General features: G+C 32.3%; 1 protein-coding gene across 1 annotated transcript in view; it reads left to right on the forward strand.

Annotated features, from left to right (window-relative positions):
* inaE (inactivation no afterpotential E) overlaps window positions 1-25,226 on the forward strand; it is a 79,343-nt gene that overhangs the window by 48,987 nt on the left and 5,130 nt on the right. The window contains exons 3-12 of the mRNA XM_065347483.1: window positions 11,675-11,887; window positions 17,506-17,615; window positions 17,710-17,931; window positions 18,381-18,530; window positions 18,666-18,834; window positions 18,924-19,047; window positions 22,537-22,680; window positions 22,949-23,060; window positions 23,253-23,500; window positions 23,583-23,768. Of these exons, the coding sequence (XP_065203555.1) occupies window positions 11,675-11,887; window positions 17,506-17,615; window positions 17,710-17,931; window positions 18,381-18,530; window positions 18,666-18,834; window positions 18,924-19,047; window positions 22,537-22,680; window positions 22,949-23,060; window positions 23,253-23,500; window positions 23,583-23,768 (1,678 nt within the window). The remainder of the gene's footprint in view (window positions 1-11,674; window positions 11,888-17,505; window positions 17,616-17,709; window positions 17,932-18,380; window positions 18,531-18,665; window positions 18,835-18,923; window positions 19,048-22,536; window positions 22,681-22,948; window positions 23,061-23,252; window positions 23,501-23,582; window positions 23,769-25,226) is intronic.

Here is a 25,226-nt window from a genome sequence, read left to right on the forward strand (position 1 = left end):
TAAAAGATAGAGTTGATTCGCTATCGTACTCTTGTAACCGAATATGTTCTCTGATCCTCGCATCTGTCTTGCGATTTTCATCAGTTCTCGTCGCATAATTTTCACTTCACATTTTAAAAAAAATCGTCGCATTAATGATCTTTGAAAAAAAAACACCACTCTCGTCGAGTAGACTGGACTTTGCAAAATGATGAAAATGAAGTTATTATCAACGGAAAAGTCCACGAAGATAGTTCGAGGTCAGAAGTATTTTCATTATTTAGAAAAAGTCAACAAAGTTGTAAATTTTTCAATATCATAGACAACTTGAAAGTAAACACGAAGCGTTTCCTAAAAACTTTTCCCCCCTCGTTGATTATAAAAATAACCGTTGTTTAGGCGACTAGCATGTCTTCTTAATGCGTGATACTGTAATTTGAGCTACTTACTTGAGTAAAGAGGCGGATTCACTGAAATTTCTTCCTTCCATTTATTGTAGAAAATTTGAAATGTTCTGGATCCGAGGATAATTTGATATTTGCTTTAGATTATTTTAAATTGTTGGGAAGTTGTGAAAATGTTTGAAAAATTGTTCGAATTATTGTTTGAAAGTTGCCCATCGAGTCAATTTTGAGCAATTTTCCTGTTTTTTTAAAAAATATATGTTCATAATTCTTTTAAATGATCCTAATTTGCCTGTGCTTGTTTAGCAATTATCGGGGAAAAAGTTGCTTTAGATTATTTTAAATTGTTCTAAAGTTGTGAGAATGTTTGAAAAAATTTATTGTTCAAATTGTTTGAAAGTTGCCCATCGAGTTTATTTCGAGCAATTTTCCTGGATTTTTGATAATTCTTTTAAATGATCCTAATTTTGCCTGTGCTTGTTTAGCAATTATCGAAAAAAAAAAAAAAAAAACGGAGAATACCTTATAATAGGGAGACCATAAAACTAAAATCGTAAAAATGGGTCTTTCTTTTCATATTTCTCGAATTTTTGGAAAAAAATAGAGTGGGAAGGAAGAGAGAGAGAGGGTGATTTTATGAACTGAAACAAAAACTTCGATTTGGGCAGGAAAGACTTCGAAAGGATTACAAAAGGGGGGATTCAATGCCTTAAATTTTTCCAAAATTTTTGAGTCTTGCACAATTTTTTTCGACTTGGGAAAAATCAACTCCCCTCCCTCTTTTCCAACTCATCATGTCCCTAATGTTTCCAAATCATTCATTTCGAATTTTTTGACAAAAAAATAGTCAAATAGGCATAGTTTTTGCAATTTTGAATTTCTCAGCGTGCATAAAATAGAATCCGCTCAAATGAACTTTGTGAATGACGTCAAAATTATTCTCTGAGGTTCACTTCGTTGGTTCAGTAAAGTCTGAGAGATGCTGTAAAGCGATGGAAAATTATTGAAATACCAATTTTTGAAATATTCTGGGCAGTTTGAGAGGCCCTTTTCTGTTCCAAAATTGCCCAAACAAAAGTCCTATTTTATGCTTTTGCTAGTGAAGTTCTGTGTTTTTTTTTTTGCCAAATTTGACTCAGTCAAAAAGTTTCAATTCATAAAAAAGTTGTTGAAAGTGTCAATTTCTGAAAAAAGTGCAAAAAATGGCAATTATTGAAAAAATTGTCAAAAGGTATCAATTTTTGGGAAAATTGTGTCAAAAAGTGTCAATTTTTGAAAGAAAATTTCAAAAAGCGTTAATTTTTGGCAAAACAGTTGAATAGTGTCAACTTTTAAAAAAGTTGTCAAAATGTGCAATTCTTGAAAAAGTTGTGAAAAAGTGTTAGTTTTTGAAAAAAGTGTCAATTATTGGAAAAGTTACCAAAAAGTGTTGGTTTTTGGAAATGGAAAAGTTGTGACACAAAGTGTCCATTTTTGGTAAAAAAAATTCAAGAAGTGCCAATTTTCGGCAAAATAATAAAAAAGTGTCAATTTTTTGGCAAAATAGTCAAAAAGTGTAATTTTTGGCAAAATACTAAAAAAGTGTCAATTATTGGAAAAATTGTCAAAAAGTGTTGGTTTCCGGAAAAGGAAAAGTTGTGCAAGAAGTGCAATTTTTGGAAAAGTTGTGTCACAAAGTGTTAATTTTTGAAGAAAAATTTCAAAAAGTATCCATTTTTGGCAAAATCAAAATAGTTGAAAATTGTAATTTTTGGCAAAAGTAGTAAAAAAGTGTCAATTATTGGAAAAGTTGTGTCACAAAGTGTTGGTTCTAGGAAAAAGAAAAGTTGTGTCAAAAAAGTGTTGATTTTTGGAAAAGTTGTGTCACAAAGTGTCAATTTTTGGAAAAGTTGTGTCACAAAGTGTCAATTTTTGGAAAAGTTGTGTCACGAAGTGTTCATTTTCGAAGAAAAATTTCAAGAAGTGTCAATTTTTGGCAAAATGCCTAGTGAAAAAGTGTCAATTTTTGAAAAGACTGTCAAAAAGTGTCAAATTTTAGAAAAGTTGTCAAAAATGTGTCAATTTTTGGTAAATTTGCCAAAAAGTGTCAATTTTTGGCAAAATGCCTAGTGAAAAAGTGTCAATTTTTGAAAAGACTGTCAAAAAGTGTCAAATTTCAGAAAAGTTGTCAAAAATGTGTCAATTTTTGGTAAACTTGCCAAAAAGTGTCAATTTTTGGTAAATTTGCCAAAAAGTGTCAATTTTTGGTAAACTTGCCAAGAAGTGTCAATATTTTTGAAAAATAGTCTAAATTTGTCCATTTTTGGCATAATTGTTAAAAAGTGACTATTTATGTCAACATTGTTGAAAAGTTTCTGGTAAAATTGTGTAAAACAGGGCCAATTTTTTCAAACATTGTCAAACGGTCTTGTGCTCGTTCAGATTGCTCAAATGAATCCTGTTTTTGCTAAAATAGTCCAAAAAATTCCCGCAGTTCCTATCGAAATTATCAGAGAGTACAATTTTAGAAAAAGTTGCCAAGAAGTGTCAATGTTTGGAAAAGTTGCCGAAAAGCGTTACTTATTGGGAAAATAGTCAAAAAATGTTGTCACTTGTTGGAAAAGTTGTGTCATAAACTGTCAATTTTTGGCAAAATAGTCAAAAAAAGCAATTTTTGGAAAGACTGTCAAAAAGTGTAAATTTTTTAAAAAGTTGCCGAAAAGTGTCGATTTTTGAAAAAAAATTGTTAAAAAGCATCAATTTACGGAAAAGTTGTCAAATAACATCAATTTTTGGCAAAATGGTCAAAACTTGTCCATTTTTGGCGTAGTTGTTAAAAATTGACCATTTTTGTCAAAATTGTTGAAAAGGTTCTGGTAAAATCGTTAAAAGGAGCCAATTTTTTTCAAAATTGTCAAGCGATCCTGTTCTTGTTATAATTGCTCAAAAGAATCCTGTTTTTGCTAAAATTGTCAAAAAATTTCCGCAGTTCTTATCAGAATTATCAGACTGTGTCAATTTTGGTCGAGTTGGCAAAAAATTGTAAGTAACGTTTCTTCGACAAAATTCTCAGGATGTGGTTTTTTGATAAGAAGAAGTCAAAGTTTTGAAGTTTTGTCAAATTCGGCAAAAAACATTAGAAAATTGAGAAAAACTGTATTTAACGTGAAGATTTGTCGATTTGTTTATAGCCAAATCTCTAAAAAAAAATAATAATAAAAAAATAAATAAATGAATAAGGTTTCTATTTTATGGACGTTGAAAAACAAACGTCGATATCTACACTCTACACTACAGGTATAGGCAAATGAGTAATTTACCAACGCTAAAAAATTTGCTAGTCAGCCTAATGATGAAATTCATTTGTTGGCGAGTCTGCGCAAAATATTCGTATACGATAACAGCGTGTGCACGTATCGCGAAAAATTACTCAGCAGCAGTCCGTATATTTTGAAAATTGCGAAACTTTTCACCGATTGTGTGTAACTCAAGAATATGCAAACATTGGTTCGTATTTTCAACAGACGATACCATGGAGTGGAGTAGATTGCCATTGATATCTCGAGTACCTGATTCAAAATATCATTTTGTTTATTAGCTTGCAATGAAATCAAGTACACCTACCTACTTTCAAGTTTCAACTAAATACTCAGTCATTAGTCATTCATTACCGAGGTGTCCAAATTTTGTCCAATCCTGTAAAATTGAAATACCGATGTACCAGTGACCAGATAACCCGTTACATATTTCACGTTCAGCACCAGGGACAAATTCCTCTAAAATTATACACAACAATCAGACAAATATTTTCTGAAGAGTTCCATCAACGGACCATTACTAAGCCGGCATAATATGGCAATAGGAATATTCGCACGTCCCCTCCCCCTTGAAAGGGACAATTGGGATATCCTAAGGAACATTTAAAGCAAACTTGCCAAAAATAAATTGGCTTTACTTGAAATGTTGGCAGGTCTGCCAAAATTGTAGATTTTGATTTCCAGCATAGAACTCGCATGAAATTTTTTGAACTGGACAAACCTGGATCGAAAGAACATGCAAAAATTTATCACCAGCCAAAATTTCAAGCGCTGAAGTGTATTTTTCGATTTTTGGGGAATTTTTAAAAAACAAATTTAGACCAAAAATGAGAAAAAAAATCAAAATTTTACCAAATTGACCTAGAAAGCTAAAATTTGAGATATACGTCATTTTTGACCTGACAAAAAGATTGGAAACGGTTTCAACCCGTTTTGAGTAGTTCTGGAGCCTCCAGCAAATGTAGGAACTTCGAATTTTCCTCAAAGTTTCATCGAATGCAATTGAAAAGCCGAAATTCATTTTGTAGTCCAATTTCAATGCTCATATGAAGTTGACTGCAGGCGGATTTCAAATCGTTTTGGAGCCTCCAGTGACTTTTTGTAAACTACTGGAACCTCCAGTACATTTTTGAAGGTTGAAAAGGGAGTTGGAAAGACAAAATTCATTCTATAAACAAATTTCAATCCTCTGTGAATTCGGCTGCAGGCGGATTTCAAATCGTTTTGGGGCCTCCAGCAACTTTTTGGAAACTACTGGGGCCTCCAGTACATTTTTGAAGGTTGAAAGTGGAGTTGGAAGGACCAAATTCATCCTGTAAACCAATTTCAATCTTCTATGAAGTTGAGTGCAGACGGATTTCAAATCGTTTTGGGGCCTCCAGCAACTTTTTGGAAAATACTGGAGCCTCCAGTACATTTTTGAAGGTTGAAAGTTGAGTTGGAAAGACAAAATTCATTCTATAAACAAATTTCAATCCTCTGTGAAGTCGGCTGCAGGCGGATTTCAAATCGTTTTGGAGCCTCCAGCAACTTTTTGGAAACTGCTGGAGCCTCCAGTACATTTTTGAAGGTTGAAAGTGGAGTTGGAAGGATCATCCTGTAAACCAATTTCAATGTGCAGACGGATTTCAAATCGTTTTGGAGCCTCCAGTGACTTTTTGTAAACTACTGGAACCTCCAGTACATTTTTGTAGGTTGAAAAGGGAGTTGGAAAGACAAAATTCATTCTATAAACAAATTTCAATCCTCTGTGAAGTCGGCTGCAGGCGGATTTCAAATCGTTTTGGAGCCTCCAGCAACTTTTTGGAAACTACTGGAGCCTCCAGTACATTTTTGAAGGTTGAAAGTGGAGTTGGAAGGACAAATTCATCCTGTAAACCAATTTCAATCTTCTATGAAGTCGAGTGCAGACGGATTTCAAATCGTTTTGGAGCCTCCAGTGACTTTTTGTAAACTACTGGAACCTCCAGTACATTTTTGAAGGTTGAAAAGGGAGTTGGAAAGACAAAATTCATTCTATAAACAAATTTCAATCCTCTGTGAAGTCGGCTGCAGGCGGATTTCAAATCGTTTTGGAGCCTCCAGCAACTTTTTGGAAACTACTGGAGCCTCCAGTACATTTTTGAAGGTTGAAAGTTGAGTTGGAAGGACAAATTCATCCTATAAACTTATTTCAATTCTCTATGAAGTCGACTGCAGGCGGATTTCCAATCGTTTGGGAGCCTCCAGCGACCTTTTGGAAACTACTGGAGCCTCCAGCAGATTTTTGAAACTTGAAATTTCCGAAAAATGTCATCAAAATGCAGTAGAATAGCCGAAATTTATTCTCTAGTCTAATTTCAATCCTCTTTGCTGTCGACTGTAGACGGATTTCAAATCGTTTCGGAGCCTCCAGCGACTTTTTGGTAACTACTGGAACCTCCAGTGTGTTCAAATTGAAATGTTGAGTAAATTTCAGGTTTCCAACCCTGTTCAGTGGTAAATTTTTATTGAAATTTCGATCATTGAAAAATCTGCTGGAGACTCCAGCAATTTCCAAAAAGTCGCTGGAGGTTCCAAAATGACTTGAACCCACCAGGAGTCGACTTCGTGTTTAGGTTGGAATGGAGCGTAAATTTCGGATTTCCAAATTCAATAATTCAATAACATTTTGTGAACATTTCAAGTTTTATAAATTTTCTGGAAACTCTGGAACTGCTCAAAATGGTTGGAAAGCGTTTCCAATCGTTTTGGCAGGTCGAAAATATGGTATATCTCAACTTTCAGCTTTCCAGGTGAATTTGGTGAAATTTTGATTTTTTTCCTCATTTTTTGGCTCATTGTATTTTTAAACAATTTTGATTGGTGATGAATTTTTGCATGATATTCTGATCTAGCTTTGTCCAATTCTAAAAATTTCATAGGAGTCCTATGTGGGAAAGCAAAATCTACGTCTTCGGTCGATCTGTCAATCAAAGTGGTCGCCATTTTGTTAGTAAGGCCAATTCTTTTTTTAACAAGTTTGCTTTGAAATGTTTCTTATAGGATGTTTTCTTTCATGAAAAATGTTGTCCCAGAGGATCGGTGGGGTGGAGGACAATTATTCCTATTGTCATATGCTGCATTATAACTTGAATAACTCACCGAAGAACAGATGTAAAGATCGAATATACCGTAAAAGAAAGCTGCAGTCATCACGACTGTACCACAGACATCGATGAATCCTCTCAGATGGTTGATCAAACTGGACAGTCGATAAAATTAGTGAAAAATTGCAAATGAAAAGTATCTTCTACATTATTTATCCAAAAATTACCGATTGGTTTTTTGAAATCGTTTGACGCTGTGTCCTAAAAGATGTTCAAAGACTTCATTCCCAGCTTCTGGATATTTCTCGTCCTCATTAATAAATGACGAAGGTCCGTTCAAATCGTACATAGCGGTTATGTCTTTGAAATCATCACGTATAGAAACGAGCTCGTTATGCCACACAGTGCCCCAATGTGATATCATAGCCATAACTAACCATGCCTGGCTCACCATGAATGCAAAATTTATGGATAAAATGCTATTGATGATGATATACAATTCAATGTTGCCATACTCTTCGACCAAAAGAACAGGATGCGCATAGTACAGATAATTTTTCACTTTATCTTCTTCGAAAAAGAATACCGCGTCGAAAACGCAAACTAATAAATAAGTCATCAAACATGCGAAAGTTGGACGCAAATAAGACCAGAAGTTTTCTTTCGCGTTAGCGAGAAGTTGGTGTTGTTTGAAAATGCCTCGTCCTGTGCTGGCTAAAATGCTGTCTACGTCTTCGATCATCGATTCGATGCGATCTTTGTACACGTACGATAGCAAAGGAAATCCAACTGATGTCATATGAATGCAGAGGAAGGAATTTGCCACGTTCAGCATGGTTACAATATCATTTTTTTCATTGTACGTGTACGTAAAATTCATCAAAATAATCGTCCACATCAATAGAATTTGCTGTGAAATTACACCATACCAAAGGTATTTTACCGGTTTGGCTATCTTATTGGTGAAATATATTTTCCCACTGAAGCAGTATAAAAGATAGAGTTGATTCGCCATCGTACTCTTGTAACCGAATATGTTCTCTGATCCTCGAATCTGTCTTGCAATTTTCATCAGTTCTTGTCGCAAACTTTTCATTTCACATTTTTTTAAAAATTTGTCACATTACCTACTGAATAAAGATCTTGAAAAAAACATCACTCTCGTCGAGTAAACTGGACTTTGCAAAATGATCAAAATGAAGTTACTATTATTAGGTAATGGAAGAAAGAAGTCCACGAACATGTTTCGAGGTCAGAAGTATATTTTCATTATTTAGAAAAAATCAACAAAGTTGTGAATTTTTCTATATTCATAAAAGACAACTTCTAATTTTAAACACGAAGCGTTTCCTAAAAAGTTTAGTTCTCTCGTTGATTGTACATAAATAATCGTTGTTTACTAGGTGACTGGTATGTCTGCTTAATGCGTGATAAGTATACTGTAATTTGAGCTACTTTCTTGAGTAAAGAGGCGGCTTCACTGGAATTTATTTCTTCCCTATGATAATTTGATATTTGCTTTAGCTTATTTTAAATTGTTGGAAAGTTGTTAAAATGTTTGAAAAATTGTTCAAATTATTGTTTGAACGCCCATCGAGTTTATTTCGAGCAATTTTCCTGATTTTTTCATAATTCTTTAAAATGATTCTATGTAATTTGCCTGTGCTTGTTTAGCAAATTATCGAATTAAAAAAAAAGAACAGAGAATACCTTATAGGGTGACCATAAAACTTAAATCGTAGAAATGTGGCTTTCTTTTCAGATTTCTGGAATTTTTGAAAAAAAAATAGAGTGAGAAAGAAGAGAGAGAGCGTGATTTTATGAACTGAAACAAAAACCTCCATTTGAGCCGGAAAGACTTCGAAAGGATTACGAAAGGGGGATTCAATGCCTTAAATTTTTCCAAAATTTTTGAGTACTGTACAATTTTTTTCTACTTGGGACAAATCAACTCCTCTCCCTCTCTTCCAACTCATCGTGTCCCTAATCATTCATTTCGAATTTTTTGACCAAAAAACATAGTCAAACAGGCGAGTCTTTGCAAATCGGCGTGCATAAATCAAATCCGCTCAAATGGACCGCTTCGTGACGTCAAAATTATTCTCTGAGGTTCACTTCGTTGGATCAGTAAAGTCTGAGAGATGCTGAAGCGATGGAAAATTATTGAAATACCAATTTTTGAAATATTCTGGGCAGTTTAAGAGGCCTTTTTCTGTTCCAAAATTGCCAAACAAAAGTCCTATTTTATGCTAAATTTGCTAGTAAAGTTCTGGTTTTTATTTTGCCAAATTTGACCCAATCAAAAAGTATCAATTCGTAAACAAGTTGTTAAAAGTGTCAATTTCTGAAAAAAGTGTCAAAAGATGCCAAACATTGAAAATATTGTCAAAAAGTGTCAATTTTTGAAAGAAAATTTCAAAAAGCGTCAATTTTTGGCAAAACAGTTAAAAAGTGTCAACTTTTAGACAAGTTGTCAAAAAGTGAAATTCTTAAAAAAGTTGTGAAAAAGTGTTAGTTTTTGAAAAAAGTGTCAAAACATGCCAATTATTGAAAAAATTGTCAAAAGGTATCAATTTTTGGTAAAATTGTGTCAAAAAGTGTCAATTTTTGAAAGAAAATTTCAAAAAACGCCAAACTTTGGAAAAAAAGTTGAAAAATGTCAACTTTTAAAAAAGTTGTCAAAAAATGAAATTCTTCAAAATTGAAAAAAAAATTCAAGAAGCGTCAATTTTTGGCAATAAGATGATCAAAAAGGGCAATTTTTGACAAAATACAACTAAAAAAATGTCAACTATTGGAAAAGTTGTCAAAAAGTGTTGGTTTTTGGGAAAGGAAAAATTGATTTTTGGCAAAATAGTCAAAAAGTGTCAGTTTTTAGCAAAATAGTCAAGAAGTGTAATTTTTGGCAAAATAGTCTAAAAGTGTCAATTATTGGAAAAGTTATCATTATCAAAAAGTGTTGGTTTTTGATAAAGGAAAAGTTGTGTCAAAAAGTCTCAATTTTTGGAAAAGTTGTGTCACAAAGTGTCAATTTTTGGAAAAATTGTGTCACAAAGTGTTCATTTTTGAAGAAAAATTTCAAGAAGTGTCAATTTTTGGCAAAATAGTGAAAAAGTGTCAATTTTTGAAAAGACTGTCTAAAAGTGTCAATTTTTAGAAAAGTTGTCAAAAAGGTGTCAAAGTGACCATTTATGTCAACATTGTTGAAAAGTTTCTGGTAAAATTGTGTAAAACAGGGCCAATTTTTTCAAACATTGTCAAACGGTCTTGTGCTCGTTCAGATTGCTCAAATGAATCCTGTTTTTGCTAAAATAGTCCAAAAAATTCCCGCAGTTCCTATCAAAATTATCAGAGAGTGTCAATTTTAGAAAAAGTTGCCAAAAAGTGTCATCGTTTGGAAAATTTGCCAAAACCAAAAAGCGTTACTTTTTTGAAAAATAGTCAAAAAGTGTCAATTTTTGGAAAAGTTGTGTCATAAAGTGTTCAATTTTTGGCAAAGTAGTCGAAAAGTGCAATTTTTGGAAAGATTGTCAAAAAGTACAATTTTTGGAAAGATTGTCAAAAAGTACAATTTTTGGAAAGATTGTCAAAAAGTGCAATTTTTGGAAAGATTGTCAAAAAGTGTCAATTTTTGGAAAAGTTGTGTCATAAAGTGTTCAATTTTTGGCAAAGTAGTCGAAAAGTGCAATTTTTGGAAAGATTGTCAAAAGGTACAATTTTTGGAAAGATTGTCAAAAAGTGCAATTTTTGGAAAGATTGTCAAAAAGTGCAAATTTTTGGAAAAGTTGTGCAAAAAGTGTCAATTTTTGGAAAAGTTGTATCATAAAGTGTCAATTTTTGGCAAAATACCTAGTCAAAAAGTGCAATTTTTGGATAGATTGTCAAAAAGTGCCAATTTTTGGAAAAGTTGCCAAAAAGTGTCGATATTTTCAAAAAAGTCGTTAAAAAGCATCAATTTTTTGGAAAAGTTGTCAAAAAACATCAGTTTTTGGCAAAATAGTCAAAACTTGTCCATTTTTGGCGTAGTTGTTAAAAATTGACAATTTTTGTCAAAATTGTTGAAATTAAGGTTCTGGTAAAATCGTTAAAAGGAGCCAATTTTTTTCCAAAATTATCAAACAGTCCTGTTCTTGTTACGATTGCTCAAAAGAATCCTGTTTTTGCTAAAATTGTCAAAAAATTCTCACACTTCTTATCAAAATTATCAGACAGTGTCAATTTTTGGCGAGTTGTCGAAAAATTGTAAGTAATGTTTCTTCGACAAAATTCTCAGGATGTGGTTTCTTGATAAAATAGTCAAATGATCGTAATTTTTTCCATAACTGATTAGAAATATGTGCTTTTTTGCCAAATGTCCAAAAAGCACTGATTTTTTCCTTGGTTGTATAAAAGGTCTTCTTTTTGTTTACAAGTTGCCCAAACAAAAGTTCTGGTTTTTTTTTAAAACTTAATTGCTTAAAGGCTTCTCTGTTTCTGTCAAATTTCAGCCCCCCCCCCATTCTTTAATTTTTCCAGATTTTATGGAAATTTTTCGATATTTTTCTCGAGATTGATTTCTTGATCTGGAAGCTCATGTACGAGTAGCTGTAGATGTTGGCTATGGAGGTGTAATAAACTTGATTCCCGGTCCTACTTTTTTTAATGTTTTGAACTGTGAATTTTACAGTTCTTCAGAACTGCGCATTGACGTCAGAAGTCCAGAATTAACCACAAGAATATTCCCCGTAGTGATTTTAAAGTGTTGTGAAGTGTTGGCTTATAAACTAACGTCAAACCTAAATGCTATCAGTATTCATTGGCATATACCTATCAATTAAATATGAAACATTGTACTTAGCCATACTTACCATATACTTAGTTAAGTATTTAGTATATTTTATTATACACATCTGCGGAGCGAATTTCAATATCATTTGCATATTTTCAGGTTAATTCTAATCAGCGTTGTGTGCAGCCGTTACTACTCATGGACTTTCAACTGTGTCTCCGGTGGCATTCTTGTACGAGCGTACTTGATCGGAATGTTAGCAGTATTATCGCTGGTGATCTTTGTACTGGTGCTATTGGTAAATCGAAGTGCCCAAGGCGCCATATGGGACACAGAGGCTCGAAGATTAGTCGGACCGTTGCTTATAATCAAGTAAGCAAAAATACCTACCTACGTATTACCTGGTACCTGTACTTTTATGAGATCTTCCCTGCCTGCTGCGATCATCAAGGTGTTTAGCAACGTTGATGATGGTCACCGTTTTGGTGGGTGGTTATCGCGCCTTGCATCTCAGCACATTCATCGCAGTCACACGCTTTATTTTTATTTCGCAACAAATTCTATCTATTTTTGGTATTCGATCGATTGATCGATCCATCCATCTATTGATCGAAAGTTCAAAAAATGATAGGTAATTTTTGATGAATACGTAATCAACCGAGTATAATTAGTTGGATAATGAGAATCGAGATCTGTCTTCGTAATTATTTTTCATTACTTTGGGATTTCGTAATGGAATCTGATACGATGTGGTGTCATGTGTAGCGTATGAGGTACCTCTATCTACTTTGTTGTCGTTTATATTGCTTGTTGTCATTGTTGAATATTTTGTTCGCGTCATTTTTTTTTTTTTTCTTGGTACGAGTATACTGTATGTAGAAGTTTTACTCGTAAGTCGTTTAATGGAATTTTTTTCAATGGTAACCGCATAAGTGGTACTTACCTGTAATGAATGCAGTGTATTATTTCTCGATAGTCGATTCACGAAATCAACTCAGCTAGGGGTTCATTTGGTCGACCTTGTAAACTCATTATTCGGTTTAAAAGCAAGTTCAAGTTTATTTTGTAGACACTAGACGGTATAGGAGTTGGTTAGAGTTTGATATTTTCTTGGGTTGTGTTTTTTTTTATTTTCGTTGATTGTTGATGCGTTGTTTTGAGTGATTATATGAACCCTAGAAATGAAATTCAGTGAGCCCTAGGATGGTACTTTTGATAGAATTTGTGGGTACCAATAGAAAAATTTTGGACTCGTGAAAAAATTCGGTGGAGCTGCATAATTTTGTGGATAGGGCTGTCGAGAGGGGGACAAAGGGGGCAGTTCACCCCGCACTCGCGCTCTATGGAGGGTCCGGAAAAAAAGGGCATGTGATGAAAGAAACCCCTGTTTTTCTATTTCTCAAAACACAAATTTTCGAAAGCTTTTGTCCTCGCTTCGCTGGGGCTTGTTTTCTTTTTTTTTTTAAATCGAAATTTCTAAAAAAAATATTATTCAACTTTTACAGTTTTAAGTGAAAAAATGAACTTTTTGCATAAAAATATCGTTTTTATGTCTCTCGAAGTACAAATTTTCAAAAAAGGGTATCTAACAGATAGTGCAAGTAGTGAAAGTAGTGAAAAAGTAGTGAATTTTGTTAAAAAGGTAGTGAAAAAATGAAAAAGTTCAAATTCTTTCCTTTTTCTCGATCTTTACTCCGTAGAAAAGAGCTCATTTGTCGACTTTTTTAGAGCTTGAATTACACTTTTTTGAGAGCTTTTGCCCTCGATTCGCTCGGGCTGTTTACTCTTTTTTCCCGTGAAAAACTATTGTTCAAATCCAAGAAATGTTCAAAGTTTGAATTGTAAAAATAAACTCCTCTCTGCATGAAGAAATTTTTTTTTTCACTTCTTGAAACATGAATTTCTGACAGATTCTGCCCTCGCTTCGCTCGGGCTCTGAATTTTTCAACAAAGAGATCATTTCAATTTCAAAATTTTGAAGCAAAGGAATAAACTTCTTATAATTAACCAATTCATCACACTAAAAATCGTCGTTTTTTCAAATTTTCACATATAGGTATGTATCTCCCTCTCGAAATTAAAAATTTGGTTTGTTAACACTTAAACGTTGACTTAAACTTACATTCCGGAATCGTTGACATGGCGACTGTCAGCCGCCATGTCAACGATTACGTGTTGAAAAAAAGTTTTTTATTCGCCCAATTTCATTACATGAGCAAGAACCTTTAACGTGAAAAAAAATCAAAAATTGAAATGATAAAATTATATTTTCGACATCCGCTTGCTTGAATAAAATCTTGGGATGTTGAAGACATTGAAAACTATAAGCGAAAAATTCTAATGTAAAATGTTGCCTCCCCCCGGCTCCTTTTTTTAATAAAATCTTCAATGTTTAAAAAATGTCCTGCTAAAGTCCTGGTTTTTTATGTATTTTAAAATTTTGTTTGACACCTTGTCCTATAAGGAATGTATAATAAACTCGTTTATTTATATAATTTTAATTGAAATTACAAATTTTCTTCCAGTTTCAATTTTTTTTTCAAATTTCCATGTGAAAAAGTTGACTTTGTTAATTTTTTTGTGTGTGGGAAGGGGAGGGGGGTGGTCGAGTGGATGGCATTCTGAAAATTTGGTTGAAAAAAGTAGTGAAAAAGTAGTGATTTTTTCAAAAAAAATCCGTTAGATACCCTGCAAAAGCTTTCGCCCTCACTTTGACCTGTTCTATTTTCTTTTTCAAAATTGACATCCTAAAAAAAATCTTTCAATTTTAAAAATTTTAAAAGCCAAAAAATAAACTCTTCTTTTTTTTCAAAACCAACTTCTTAAAAAAACGTCGTTTTTATGCCTTTCGAAATCAAATTTTCAAAAACTTTCTTCGGTCGTTGCTTCCCTCAAGCCAATTTGTTTCTTGTTTTAAAATAAAAATGCACATTTGGGCCTTCGAAAATCCAAAGCAGAATAATAAAATTTTTATAAATCATATCAATACGACGCGACATCAATTGGCAAAATTGGTATTTTTCCCCTCTTAGCAGTCGACAGATTTTCAGTCGAACCCCCTCCCCTTCCTCTCTCAAAAAACCGTTCTAGAAATGGGGCCAAATTATATTTTCCTTGGGCCTGCATTAAATGAAGTACGTACTTACCTAGTTTTATTTTTTATGCCAATTTTTTTATTTGAAAAACGCTTGAAAAATGACAAAAACTTGATTCATATCTCAATTTTCTTGGCGTTTTGAGAGTCGTTTATGATGATGTAATTAGCGTAGCAATCGGAAATTTGAGTAGAAGGAGGGAGGGAGGAAGGGAGGGGGGTTTATTGAAAAAATCGTAAAAGAAAAAATTAAAATTATTTTCAAGTCTTGTTTTCTGCCAAAAATTGCAAAAAAGTCTCGTAGTTTGTCAAAATTGCCAAAATGCCTCGTTCTTGCCAAAAATCGTTAAAAATTGTATTTTTTGGCGAAAAATTTCCTTAATTCTCAGAATAAATAAATAAATAAATAACACTTTTTCATATTTTTTCTGTCGTAAAAGCGAAACTTTTCTTCAATTAAGAAACTATTTTTGAAATTGCCAAAGGTCTCTTATCATGTCCAAAATCCAAAAAATTGAAAAAATTCTCGCTTTTTTTCAGAATTTCTAAAAAATTGTATTTCTTTACTTACCTAAAGTTGGGTACGAAAATTTTTTATTTTTTTTTCGTGAATTGACAAGCCTCACTTTTCTGCTAATTACGATGAGTATAGGAAAGTTTTGCAATTTTGCCAAAAATTACTGAAAAGCCTTACCTTTTTCTAAAATTGCGTTCAGCCAAAAATAGCGAAAAGTGTCATCATTTTTCCAAATTTTTGTTCGTTTTTTCTGGAAATTTTTCGGTTGAAAAAAAAAAATTCAAAAAGCTTCACTATTTTCCCAAAAATTGCCAAAAGGTCCTGCTTTTTTGCGAAAAAGAGGTCGGAAAATAGTCTCACTTTTTTTTCGAACCTCTCAAAACGTTCTGGTTTTTGTTAAAATTGCCAAAGTTCTGATCGAATATCATTGATGTTTTTTACATTGAGTAAATTCAATTGAAAAGATTTATTTTTTTGGTGTTTTTTTTCTACATTAAAATAAGTTGCACACGTTTTTCGGTTACTTTTTCAATTTTTTTTTTTTTTGGCTGCTCAAGTTATTTCTTTTTTTTTTTTGGAAAAAATGAGTAGTGCCCTGCTTTTAAGACGTCATTATCAAAACTGTTTTCATTTTCAGTTTTCTTTCCATTTCTTCTATTCTGTACTTCTGGAATAATGAATTATCAAAAGTTTTTGCCCTCGCTTCGCCCAGGCCATTTTTTCTTCATTTTTTTCAAGATTGAATTTTTCAAATTAAAAAAATTCCTGGGTTACAAAAATCGACTCTTTCTTCAAAAATAGATTATTTTGAAACTTTTCGATCGCTTTTGCTCTCTCTTCTCTTTGCTAGTACTATTGTTTTTCGAAATTGAATCTTTTTGTATGTTGATGGTCAAAAAAAAGTTCGGTAAATTGAAGAAAAATTCGCGATTTTGGATGAATTGTGCATTTTTTTCAAAGTTTTTAATAATCAACTTTAGAATACGAAAATTTTCTGACTTTTTTCTCAAATTAGAAAATTGGTTGCTAAAGTTTTGAAAAATATGCACAATTCATTGAAAATTGCTGACTTCCACAATTTTTTTTTTAGATTTCACTGGAATTGGGGGGCAAATTGATAAAATTTTTTTGACAATTTTCTCGTTTTTTTTTTTTTTTGTGAAGTGATCGAAAGAATTGAAATTTTTATGCCTCTATTTTTAATAAGCACTTTAAGGAGGGGAGGGGAAGTGGCGGGAATAGGGTAAATCTTGAAATCGTACGTGAACCTTTAAACCTTTATGAAGAAAAATATTTCAAAAAAATCTCGGTTCAAATACTTTGAATTTTTGGATTTTTTGGGAGGGGCGGGAGAGGGAGAATTTTAGGCAGAACTAACATGATAAGAAATCTTATTTTGAAAGTACGAAATTCAGCTTTCTGTACTACGGGCACCCTATACTTACTTTGTCTTCACTTCGCCTTTATTTTTCAGAATTGAATTTTTCAGAAAACTGTTGATCAAAATATCAAGGTTTTTGAGACTGAAAAATCAGCTTTTCACATAAAAAATGATAGGTATGTTTTTGAAAATAATCTTTCGAATTGTGTGAAATTTGTTTGATTGAAAATCCAGTTGAATTTTTAAACAAAAAGAAAATGAAAATAGAAGAGGTTTTTGGAAATTTGTGGGGAGAGAAAAGGGTACATAAATCCTAAATGTTTGGAATTTTGAAAATCTGTTGACACCCTGAAAATTCGTTTTTTTTTGGGGGGGGGGGGGGGGGGTAAGAGGTATGCGTATAAGTATGAGTCGATGTGAAGTGAAATTTCATTTTAAAAGTACGAAAAAGGTACGAATTTGGCTTCTTGGATTTTAGTGGACGCCCTGATTAGCGACCTTTACGAAATCTGACCCCCCCTCCCCCTCTATTTGAGTGTAGATAATTTTTGAAGGATCAGGAAATTTGAAAAATTAGCCTTAAAAACCTGGAAAAAATCAGAAGAAATCATCTCTTCGAAAAATCGTCAACCTAAAGGAGCTCAGCGAGTTCCTGAAAAGTCTCCCGAGAATTTAGAGCTTCTTTTGCCTCAACCTCAGGGAATGCTGGGACAAAACAGTAAAAGGTTTCGAGGTAAATTAAATCAGAATTTATGGTCTTACAGTCTTTTGAAAAGAAGCTCGAGGAGAAATCAATTGATTCTGAATAAAAAAAAAATTCTGATTTATTCAAATTTTGTGGAGGAGGAAGAGGGAGGAGGGTGTCTGTTAACGAATTTTGTCTCTGTTTTCAAATGGGATCGATTCGAAGATCTCCTATGCTGCATGTAAAATTATAATGAATAATTAAGTACAATTTTATTTACTTATGTAGAATTAATTTTGATCATTATTTTCAGAATGTTACTAATCGGACCAGAAATAGCGATGAACGTTTTAGGAACAATGTGGGCATTTACCGATTACATACAATGTGATGACGAAGAATTCACTTCAACAGCAATAGAAAGTAAGCTAAAATCATCAACTACCTACTCTCCATCTTTCAATATTTTGCTTGATTAAAATCTCGATATTAATCGTATTGTTGTTTTTTTTTTCAGTCGTCGTATTATTCAACTGGGCTTTATTCGCATTAACAGTATTTGGTTTAGTTTTACTCATGGATCCTTTGGGATCAAAAAGACTAGACGAGCAAACCGATTCGACTGCCGATACGCTGCGACATAAGAAAGTAACCAGAGTTTGGGTACGAAGATTTCGATGGTTTTTTTGCTGGATTATGAGAGACGAGCATAGCCACGAAGCGTTTGCACAAGCTGCTGGTAAGTTTTGCAATCAGCCAATCACGAGTACTACATAGATTTGGATTTTAGGCTAATGAGATTTTTCTAAGCTGTCATCGTTGACCCCTCCCCTCCCCTCACGAGTATCTTTAAATCAAAGCACTTGCATGCGAAAACAAGCTTAGATATTTTTAATTTCGAATTTGACACTTTGAAATGAGACATTTTTCATTCCACAAGCGATATCTACATTGTACAACTCATAATATTATTATGAAACGCTAATGAGATTGGTTTTTTTCTCCATGTGTGTACCCGGTTCAGTGAGACTGGGTATCTTTTGCTTGCTGTACGTAGAATATAAGAATATTATTACGAAAGCGAAACGTGTCATCGATGTGATTGATGAAAAAAAAATACTATTCTCGGTATGTTGTCTTGTCTGGCGATGAAGTGTCTTGAAACGATACGGTATTTTGTTGTTACAGGTTTATTTAGCAGCTTGTTTCGAGGCACTGATATCATACCGACTGATTTTATAGCTGGATGTATTCTATTGAGAGTAAAACAGAAGAGAGAATGTAGAGAACAACGAAGATTAGCATTAATCGCCGAACAACGTTATAAATGCACTTCAGGTAAATTGAAATTACCTACTTAATCCTTCAAAGGTGTTTGAGAAATACTTACGTACTTATGAATATTGTATTTTCTCGTATGTATATAACAGAAATGTGTGCTTATATGTTTAATTTTGATTTACCTACTCGTAGATATCAAAGAACTGCTGATGGATAAACCATCGTGGATGTGTATGAAAAAAGCTCAACATTATATGAAACTTTCGATGGCATCGTACGGATGGTTATTCGTTATTTATCGACATTGTTGTACCGGCATATTCAAACTGTTTCCCAGACTCATGTGTTGTTCTTGCTTCAGGTAATACCCGATTAAAAATTTGAAGAAAAAAAAATTGAAGAATAAAACTATTTTATTGAGACCAGGACTAATGATTTTATTGTTCGCAGGGCGAAACCGACCATCGTCAAAGGAGACAACTGCTGTTTATGTAATTTAGCCGGAGTTCGATACATGTCTCATTTACAGCCTAAAGACATTTTATACGCTTCATTTAGAAACCATATTTTTGAGGTGAGGGATACGAATTAAATATTATTCGAAAATTGAAAATTATTGATTATAAAAAGGTTCGAATAATTTTGACTAGCGTCAGAATGGATCACTCGACTAGTTTGGAATAAGATTTTCTGTAATTATAAACTTTTACCTGGTAGCTTATTATAAAAGGAAGTTGGGCCCTACAGAGTTTGAAAAAAAAAATTCACACCTACCCGAAAATTTCTCTAATTGACTCTTGGGGTTAGGTTTTCATTATTTTGTGTTGTTTTAAATGAGTCTATGGACGATGTTTTTTCCAACTTTTGCTCAATTTTACTAAAATTTCATCAATTTTTTGGCAATTTCCAGTAATTTTTACTCCAATTGTACCATTTCTTTTGAATATTTTTCGTGAATTTTGTAAAATTTTATTCAATTTTGGTCGATTTGGATAAATTTTTCGTAATTTTGAAACTGCATTTTTTGTAATAAAATTGACATTTTTTAAATGTGTTTGTTCAAATTTTGCTATGTAACGTTGATTTTTGAGCCCTTTTTGATGAAATTTCATTTGATTTTGATGATAATCGATCGGTCTTTGGTAATTTAGTAATCTAGGTAAATTTTGTTAAATTCTGCTCAAATCATTGAAACATTTCATTATTTGTTGGTATTTTCACAATGTTTCGAGCAACTTTTGTTCAAAATTTCATTCAATTTTGATAATTTTCGTAAGTTTTGACAATTTTTCTTATTTTGCTCAAATTCTCAAAAATTTCATAATTTTTCAGTTCTTCTCGATTTGTTAATATTATGTTCTTGATGTTTTGAGCACTTTCTGCTGATTTTTTTCTCATTTTCACTGAAATTTCAGGCATTTTTTGTGACATTTTGCTCAAATTTTGCGTTTGGTCATTTTTTGCTGTTTTTATAACGTTTAAATTTTATTCTTTTCAACGTTTTTTTTTTTTAAATCAATTTTTGAGTAATTTTTATGAAAAGATGCGGCCAAAGTGGCAATTTATAAATACGTACTTTATGAGACTTTGTCAAAATTTCAAAGATTGTATTTTAATAATTTTTTTTTTTAATTTTTTGCTCAAATTTTTACATGTAACGTCATTTATTGGTATTTTTTTGACAAAATTTAATTTGATTTTAATAATAATGAATCAATACCTACTAAATCAATTCTTGTAAATTTTAAATTCGTGTTATTTTCCTAATTTTTTTTAGCAATGCTCCATTTCTTGAGATTTTTATAATCGTTCAATTTTACTGAAATTTCATTAATTATTTTATTTCGATATTTTTCTTATTTTCACATTTGGTCATTTTCAATTATTTTTAATATTTTTCGCATTTTTTGTGATATATATTTTTCACATTTTACGTTCAGTCATTTTCAACCATTTTCATTACATTTGAACTAATTTTCTGAGTAAGTAATTTTACAATTTTTATTAAAAATTTTACTGATTCTCTAAAAATTAATGTTGGATAGTTTTCAGTAAAAAAAATGTCTCGATGTAGCAATTTCTTAATAATTTGAACTAATTTCTGAGTAATTTTTCAAAATTTTAATCAATTTTCCTGATTTTTTAAAAATTAATATTGGATTATTTTCAATAAAAAAAATGTCTCGGTGCAGCAATTTTTCAATACTTTTATGTACTTAACTTTGATAAAATTTCATTCAATTTTCACAATTTTTGGTAATATTCAATAATCTGAGCAATTTTTTCCAGATATTAATCAAGTTTCGAGATGTTACATCAAATTTTGATTTTTTTTCTGTTGCTTGAATTTTTATTTTAACGAGGACTAATGATATTTGATGCAATTTTATTCAAGTTTTGCTCGATTTTGTTAAAATTTCGGAATATTTAATTATCCTGCTTTGCCTACTTTCGCTCTGCTTTCTGCTTGAAAGTCGAGATTTTGTCCATTTTTTCAAACTAACATTACAATTTTTCATTTATCACTTTAAAAATTTTTTTCTTGATATTGTTTTTTTTTTTTTTTTTAATACTTAGAAAAATTTTGATTAGAAATGATTTTTAGTAAAAAGCTCTGTTTTTTCAATTTTCCAATTTGAACGCTGAAATTTCTCATTTATTCGCTTCTTTTTTCAAAGGTTTATTTTTATTAAATTTTGCGTGTCATTTTTTTTTCTAAATTCAACTTGGAAATTATCAATTTATTTTTTTTTTTGGAATTTTTTTTTGCTCTTTGCAAATGAAAAAATGTTGTACCCACTGAAAAATTTTTGATTTGATGCTCTGTTTTGCTCTCCCTCTCAAAAAATGGAATAATTTGAATATATTTCCTATTGAAAGTCCTCAGTCCTGCTTGTTTATCGATCAAAACTGCTCATAACCAAAATTTTGAAAAAGTCATGTTTTATTTTTTCCTACAAGTGTTTTTAGCCTGGCTCATTCCCTCCCCCTTCCCCCCTCCATACAGAAAATATGAAAATTTGAAAACATTTCCTGATACATTTTGAAATTATGCTTGTTTGACAAAATTTTCAAAAATCAAAAAAATGGTCTTTTACCCAGTTTTTCTATCACGGTTTTTGACCTGACTAATTCCTTTCACCCCCCCCCCCACACAAAAAGTTGAAAAATTTGAAATTATTTCCTGGTATTTTAAAAATAGTATGCCCGTTAAGCAAAATTTTCAAAAATCAAAAAAATCGTATTTTTCCATTTTTTTTCCATCAGTGTTTTTGGACTGACTCATCCCCTTCCCCTCCTTCCACCATCCCACAAAAAATGAAAAAATTTGAGAATATTTCCTAATATTTTCAAATTATGCTTGTTTACTAAAAATTTTCAAAAATCAAAATTTCCTAAAAGTCATTTTTTCCATTTTTTTTTTAAATCAGTGGTTTTGGCCTACCTCTTTCCCAACAACCTCCCCCCCCCCCACACACATACACACAAAAATTGGGAAAATTTGAAATTATCCCCTCATGTTTTATAATTTTGCTTGTTGACCAATGTTTTCAAAAACCGAAATTATTTATTTCGAAAAGTTTTTTTAAAATGTTTTTTTTTTGTCCTGACTTCCCTCCCTAAGGCTCTGGAAAAATGAAAAAATTGAGAGTGTTCCCTGATAAAAGTTTTACTTATTCACTAAAATTGTCAAAGACCAAAATCCCCTTCACTCAGAATTTTGACTTTTTTTCATATACTTTGGATTTTTTTTGAAGATGGAAATATTCATCTTAAAATGAAAATTTTAACCCGGCCTTCTCTTCTTTGTTCCCCTTTTCAACCCCTCCTGCCGCAATTGAAATAATTTTAGAAGGCTTCAGACACCTTGAATCACTTCCATGCCTTGAATTTGTTCATTATTTTATGTAGCTATTCTTGAAGATTTTTAAATTTGAAGGTGCATTTGTGAGGTTTAATTTCACCTACTCTTTTTCTGGTCAAATTATTCGGACCTTTCGATAAAACATCCTGCTAAAATGTTTTTTGGGCATAATGATAATGATTTTTGTATTATTTCCAGTTACCATTTTGTGTATTAGCTGATCATAAGACTAGTTCTATATTAATATGTATACGAGGCTCGTTATCAATGCGTGATATCTTCACCGATTTGACAGCAACGCCTGAAAAATTCCACGTCGAAGGGTTACCTACCGGAAGCTTGGTAAGCATTTCGTTAATACATATTTACCTATCTTCTTTTTCTATCGCACTTGTCCGTTGTCCAGTGAATCACACAATCGCCGACAATGCACCAGACTGATAGAAAAATAATAATTTACCTACACTATATTATTATTATGATTTTTCTCATTTACCTATTTATTTAATACTTACGTACAGTATATAACCTTTTTTACACATTTTTTTCTTTTTTAATTAATTTTTTTTCTTTGCACTTGCGTATAATTTGTGTGTGATTTCTTATAAAGGCTCACAAAGGTATGTTGTCCAGTGCGAAATATATTAAAAAAGAATTAGAAGATTACGGAGTACTGGATAAAGCTTACGCTATCTACCCCGAATACAAATTAGTTATAACTGGTAATGCTTTTAGTTGTGTAGTATCGTACCTAACACTTATCTAAGTTTATCGCTTTAGCTTACATTACATACCTCATCTTCGTCGTGTTTTTTTTGTTCTTCGAGCACTTGCACTGTTTCGCTTGAAATTTAGATATCTGTTTATGCGATTGAAGAATAAATTTAGTAATTTTGAATGGTGATGTTTTGCAGGTCACAGTTTGGGTGCTGGAACTGGTACTTTGTTAGGGTGTATGCTGCGACCCAAGTTTCCAGATGTTAAAGTTTACGGATTCAGTTGTCCTGGAGGTATGGTCAGTAAAGAGTTGGCCAAGTATTGCGAAGATTTCGTCTTCAGTATCGGTATTGGAGACGATTTAGTCATGAGAGTCGGTATCGATTCTGTTGAAGATCTGAGAACCAATATGATGCATGTGCTGCATGCTTGTAGATTGCCTAAGGTAAGGTTTAGCTCGGATTTTTTATTATTTTGGAGTTGATTTTTTGATGTGAGAATTTAATTGGTGTTTTGTATTTGTATAGTATCGAATATTTTTGAACGGGTTTGGATATGCTTTCTTTGGAGTTCCGTCGAGAGATTTGGAATCGACGTGGAAATCGGATCGTATTCGAACGCCAGTGTTTTCCACCAGAGATAGGCATTCTCCTTTGTTAACCAATGGTGGTCCTTCTACGTCTTATGATATTACCCCGATTCATCCGCAACATGTAAGTACATACATCTGTTCTTCTGAATGCTAATCTTACTATACTAATGGAGTATATGGGTTCAGTGTCTCTAAAGATAATTTTAGAATGACTGAAAAATGAGACGTTTTTCTTGTTTATGATTTTGTGGTGCATAACTTTGGTCAAGATTTCTTTTTTCATGAAATGATAATGAATCTAATATGGTTCTTTGGTCACTGATCCCGTGTCCAGATCTAGGCAGATCAAGGTTTATCACATTTAATCAAATCAGACTTTTGATCTTTTTTTTGGTTTCCGGACACTTGAGGTGCCGGGGGGGGGGGCCTTAAAAAAACATTTATTTTACATCTTGAATCCAAGACTAAATCTAAATAAAATATAATATTTTAATTTATCCCTCGGGTTGTCCACCACGACCCATACCCCCTAGGTGGTTGCCAAAGGGATTTTAGGGAGGAGAATTTGGTGCCTAGGGGGCCGGGGGGGGGGTCAACAAGTGTTAGTCACCCCTTTGCATTGCAAGAGTTTTGGATATGGCGAGACTTTTGTGAGGCGTCCAGTGCACTTGTTAAGGGCGTTTCACCAGCCGCTCACATTGGACTTGAGAGTATAAACTAATTACAAATAATTTAATTTAAGCTTAAAAATTTAGGAAAAATAGTTATGATTAGTTAAATTGGTCTGTTTAGCATAAATATGTATGTACATATGTACAATATTACAATATTGATGGCATACTAAATTTAGCAACACATATAGCATGACATACATACAAGTATACAGTGGAAATCACTTATAATGAGATCAGTTAGTACAAAATTTCGGATACCACAAGAAATTTTTGACTTTTTATCATAATTTTGACAACAAAAAACCAATTTCTTGCAACAAAAAAGCTTACTTTCATGTAAAATATTCTCACTTTTTAAAAATTTTGACCACAAGCACATTTTTTTTGTTGTTGCAATTTTTGCAGTTCTGATTTTAAAAGAAGTAAAAAAAAATTTATGGCGAAATTTTGCCCAAAAAATCTGTTTTTCAACTTTCAACAGTATTGGTTTATACTTTATACAAACAAAGTAAAACTTATTTTCAATTTTGGCCAAAAAAAGTAAGATTTTTTGATAACCTTATCAAACCTTAATACAAGGAAGCTTGATTACAATTCTTACAAAAAAGGTAGGTAAGTACTAATGAAATACGATGCACAATTCGAAATAAAAATGTATTTGAACATACTCGTATTTACACTAATACAAAGATATATACACTAATCGAACAAAATATTAAACGGATATAAAATTGCCATAATGCGAACGTTAGCGAGAAAACTGTAATACTTGATCGAATACGAAAACTGATATTCGAATAGAAAAATCTAAAAGTCAGGATTGATGTTTGTTGACTTCTCAGAAATGTAAACTATACAATGTATCTAGATAATACAACGAATTACGAGTAATTACGAAGTAAATA

This window comes from Planococcus citri, chromosome 2, assembly GCF_950023065.1.
Source record: "Planococcus citri chromosome 2, ihPlaCitr1.1, whole genome shotgun sequence".
NCBI classification, from domain to species: Eukaryota; Metazoa; Arthropoda; class Insecta; order Hemiptera; family Pseudococcidae; genus Planococcus; species Planococcus citri.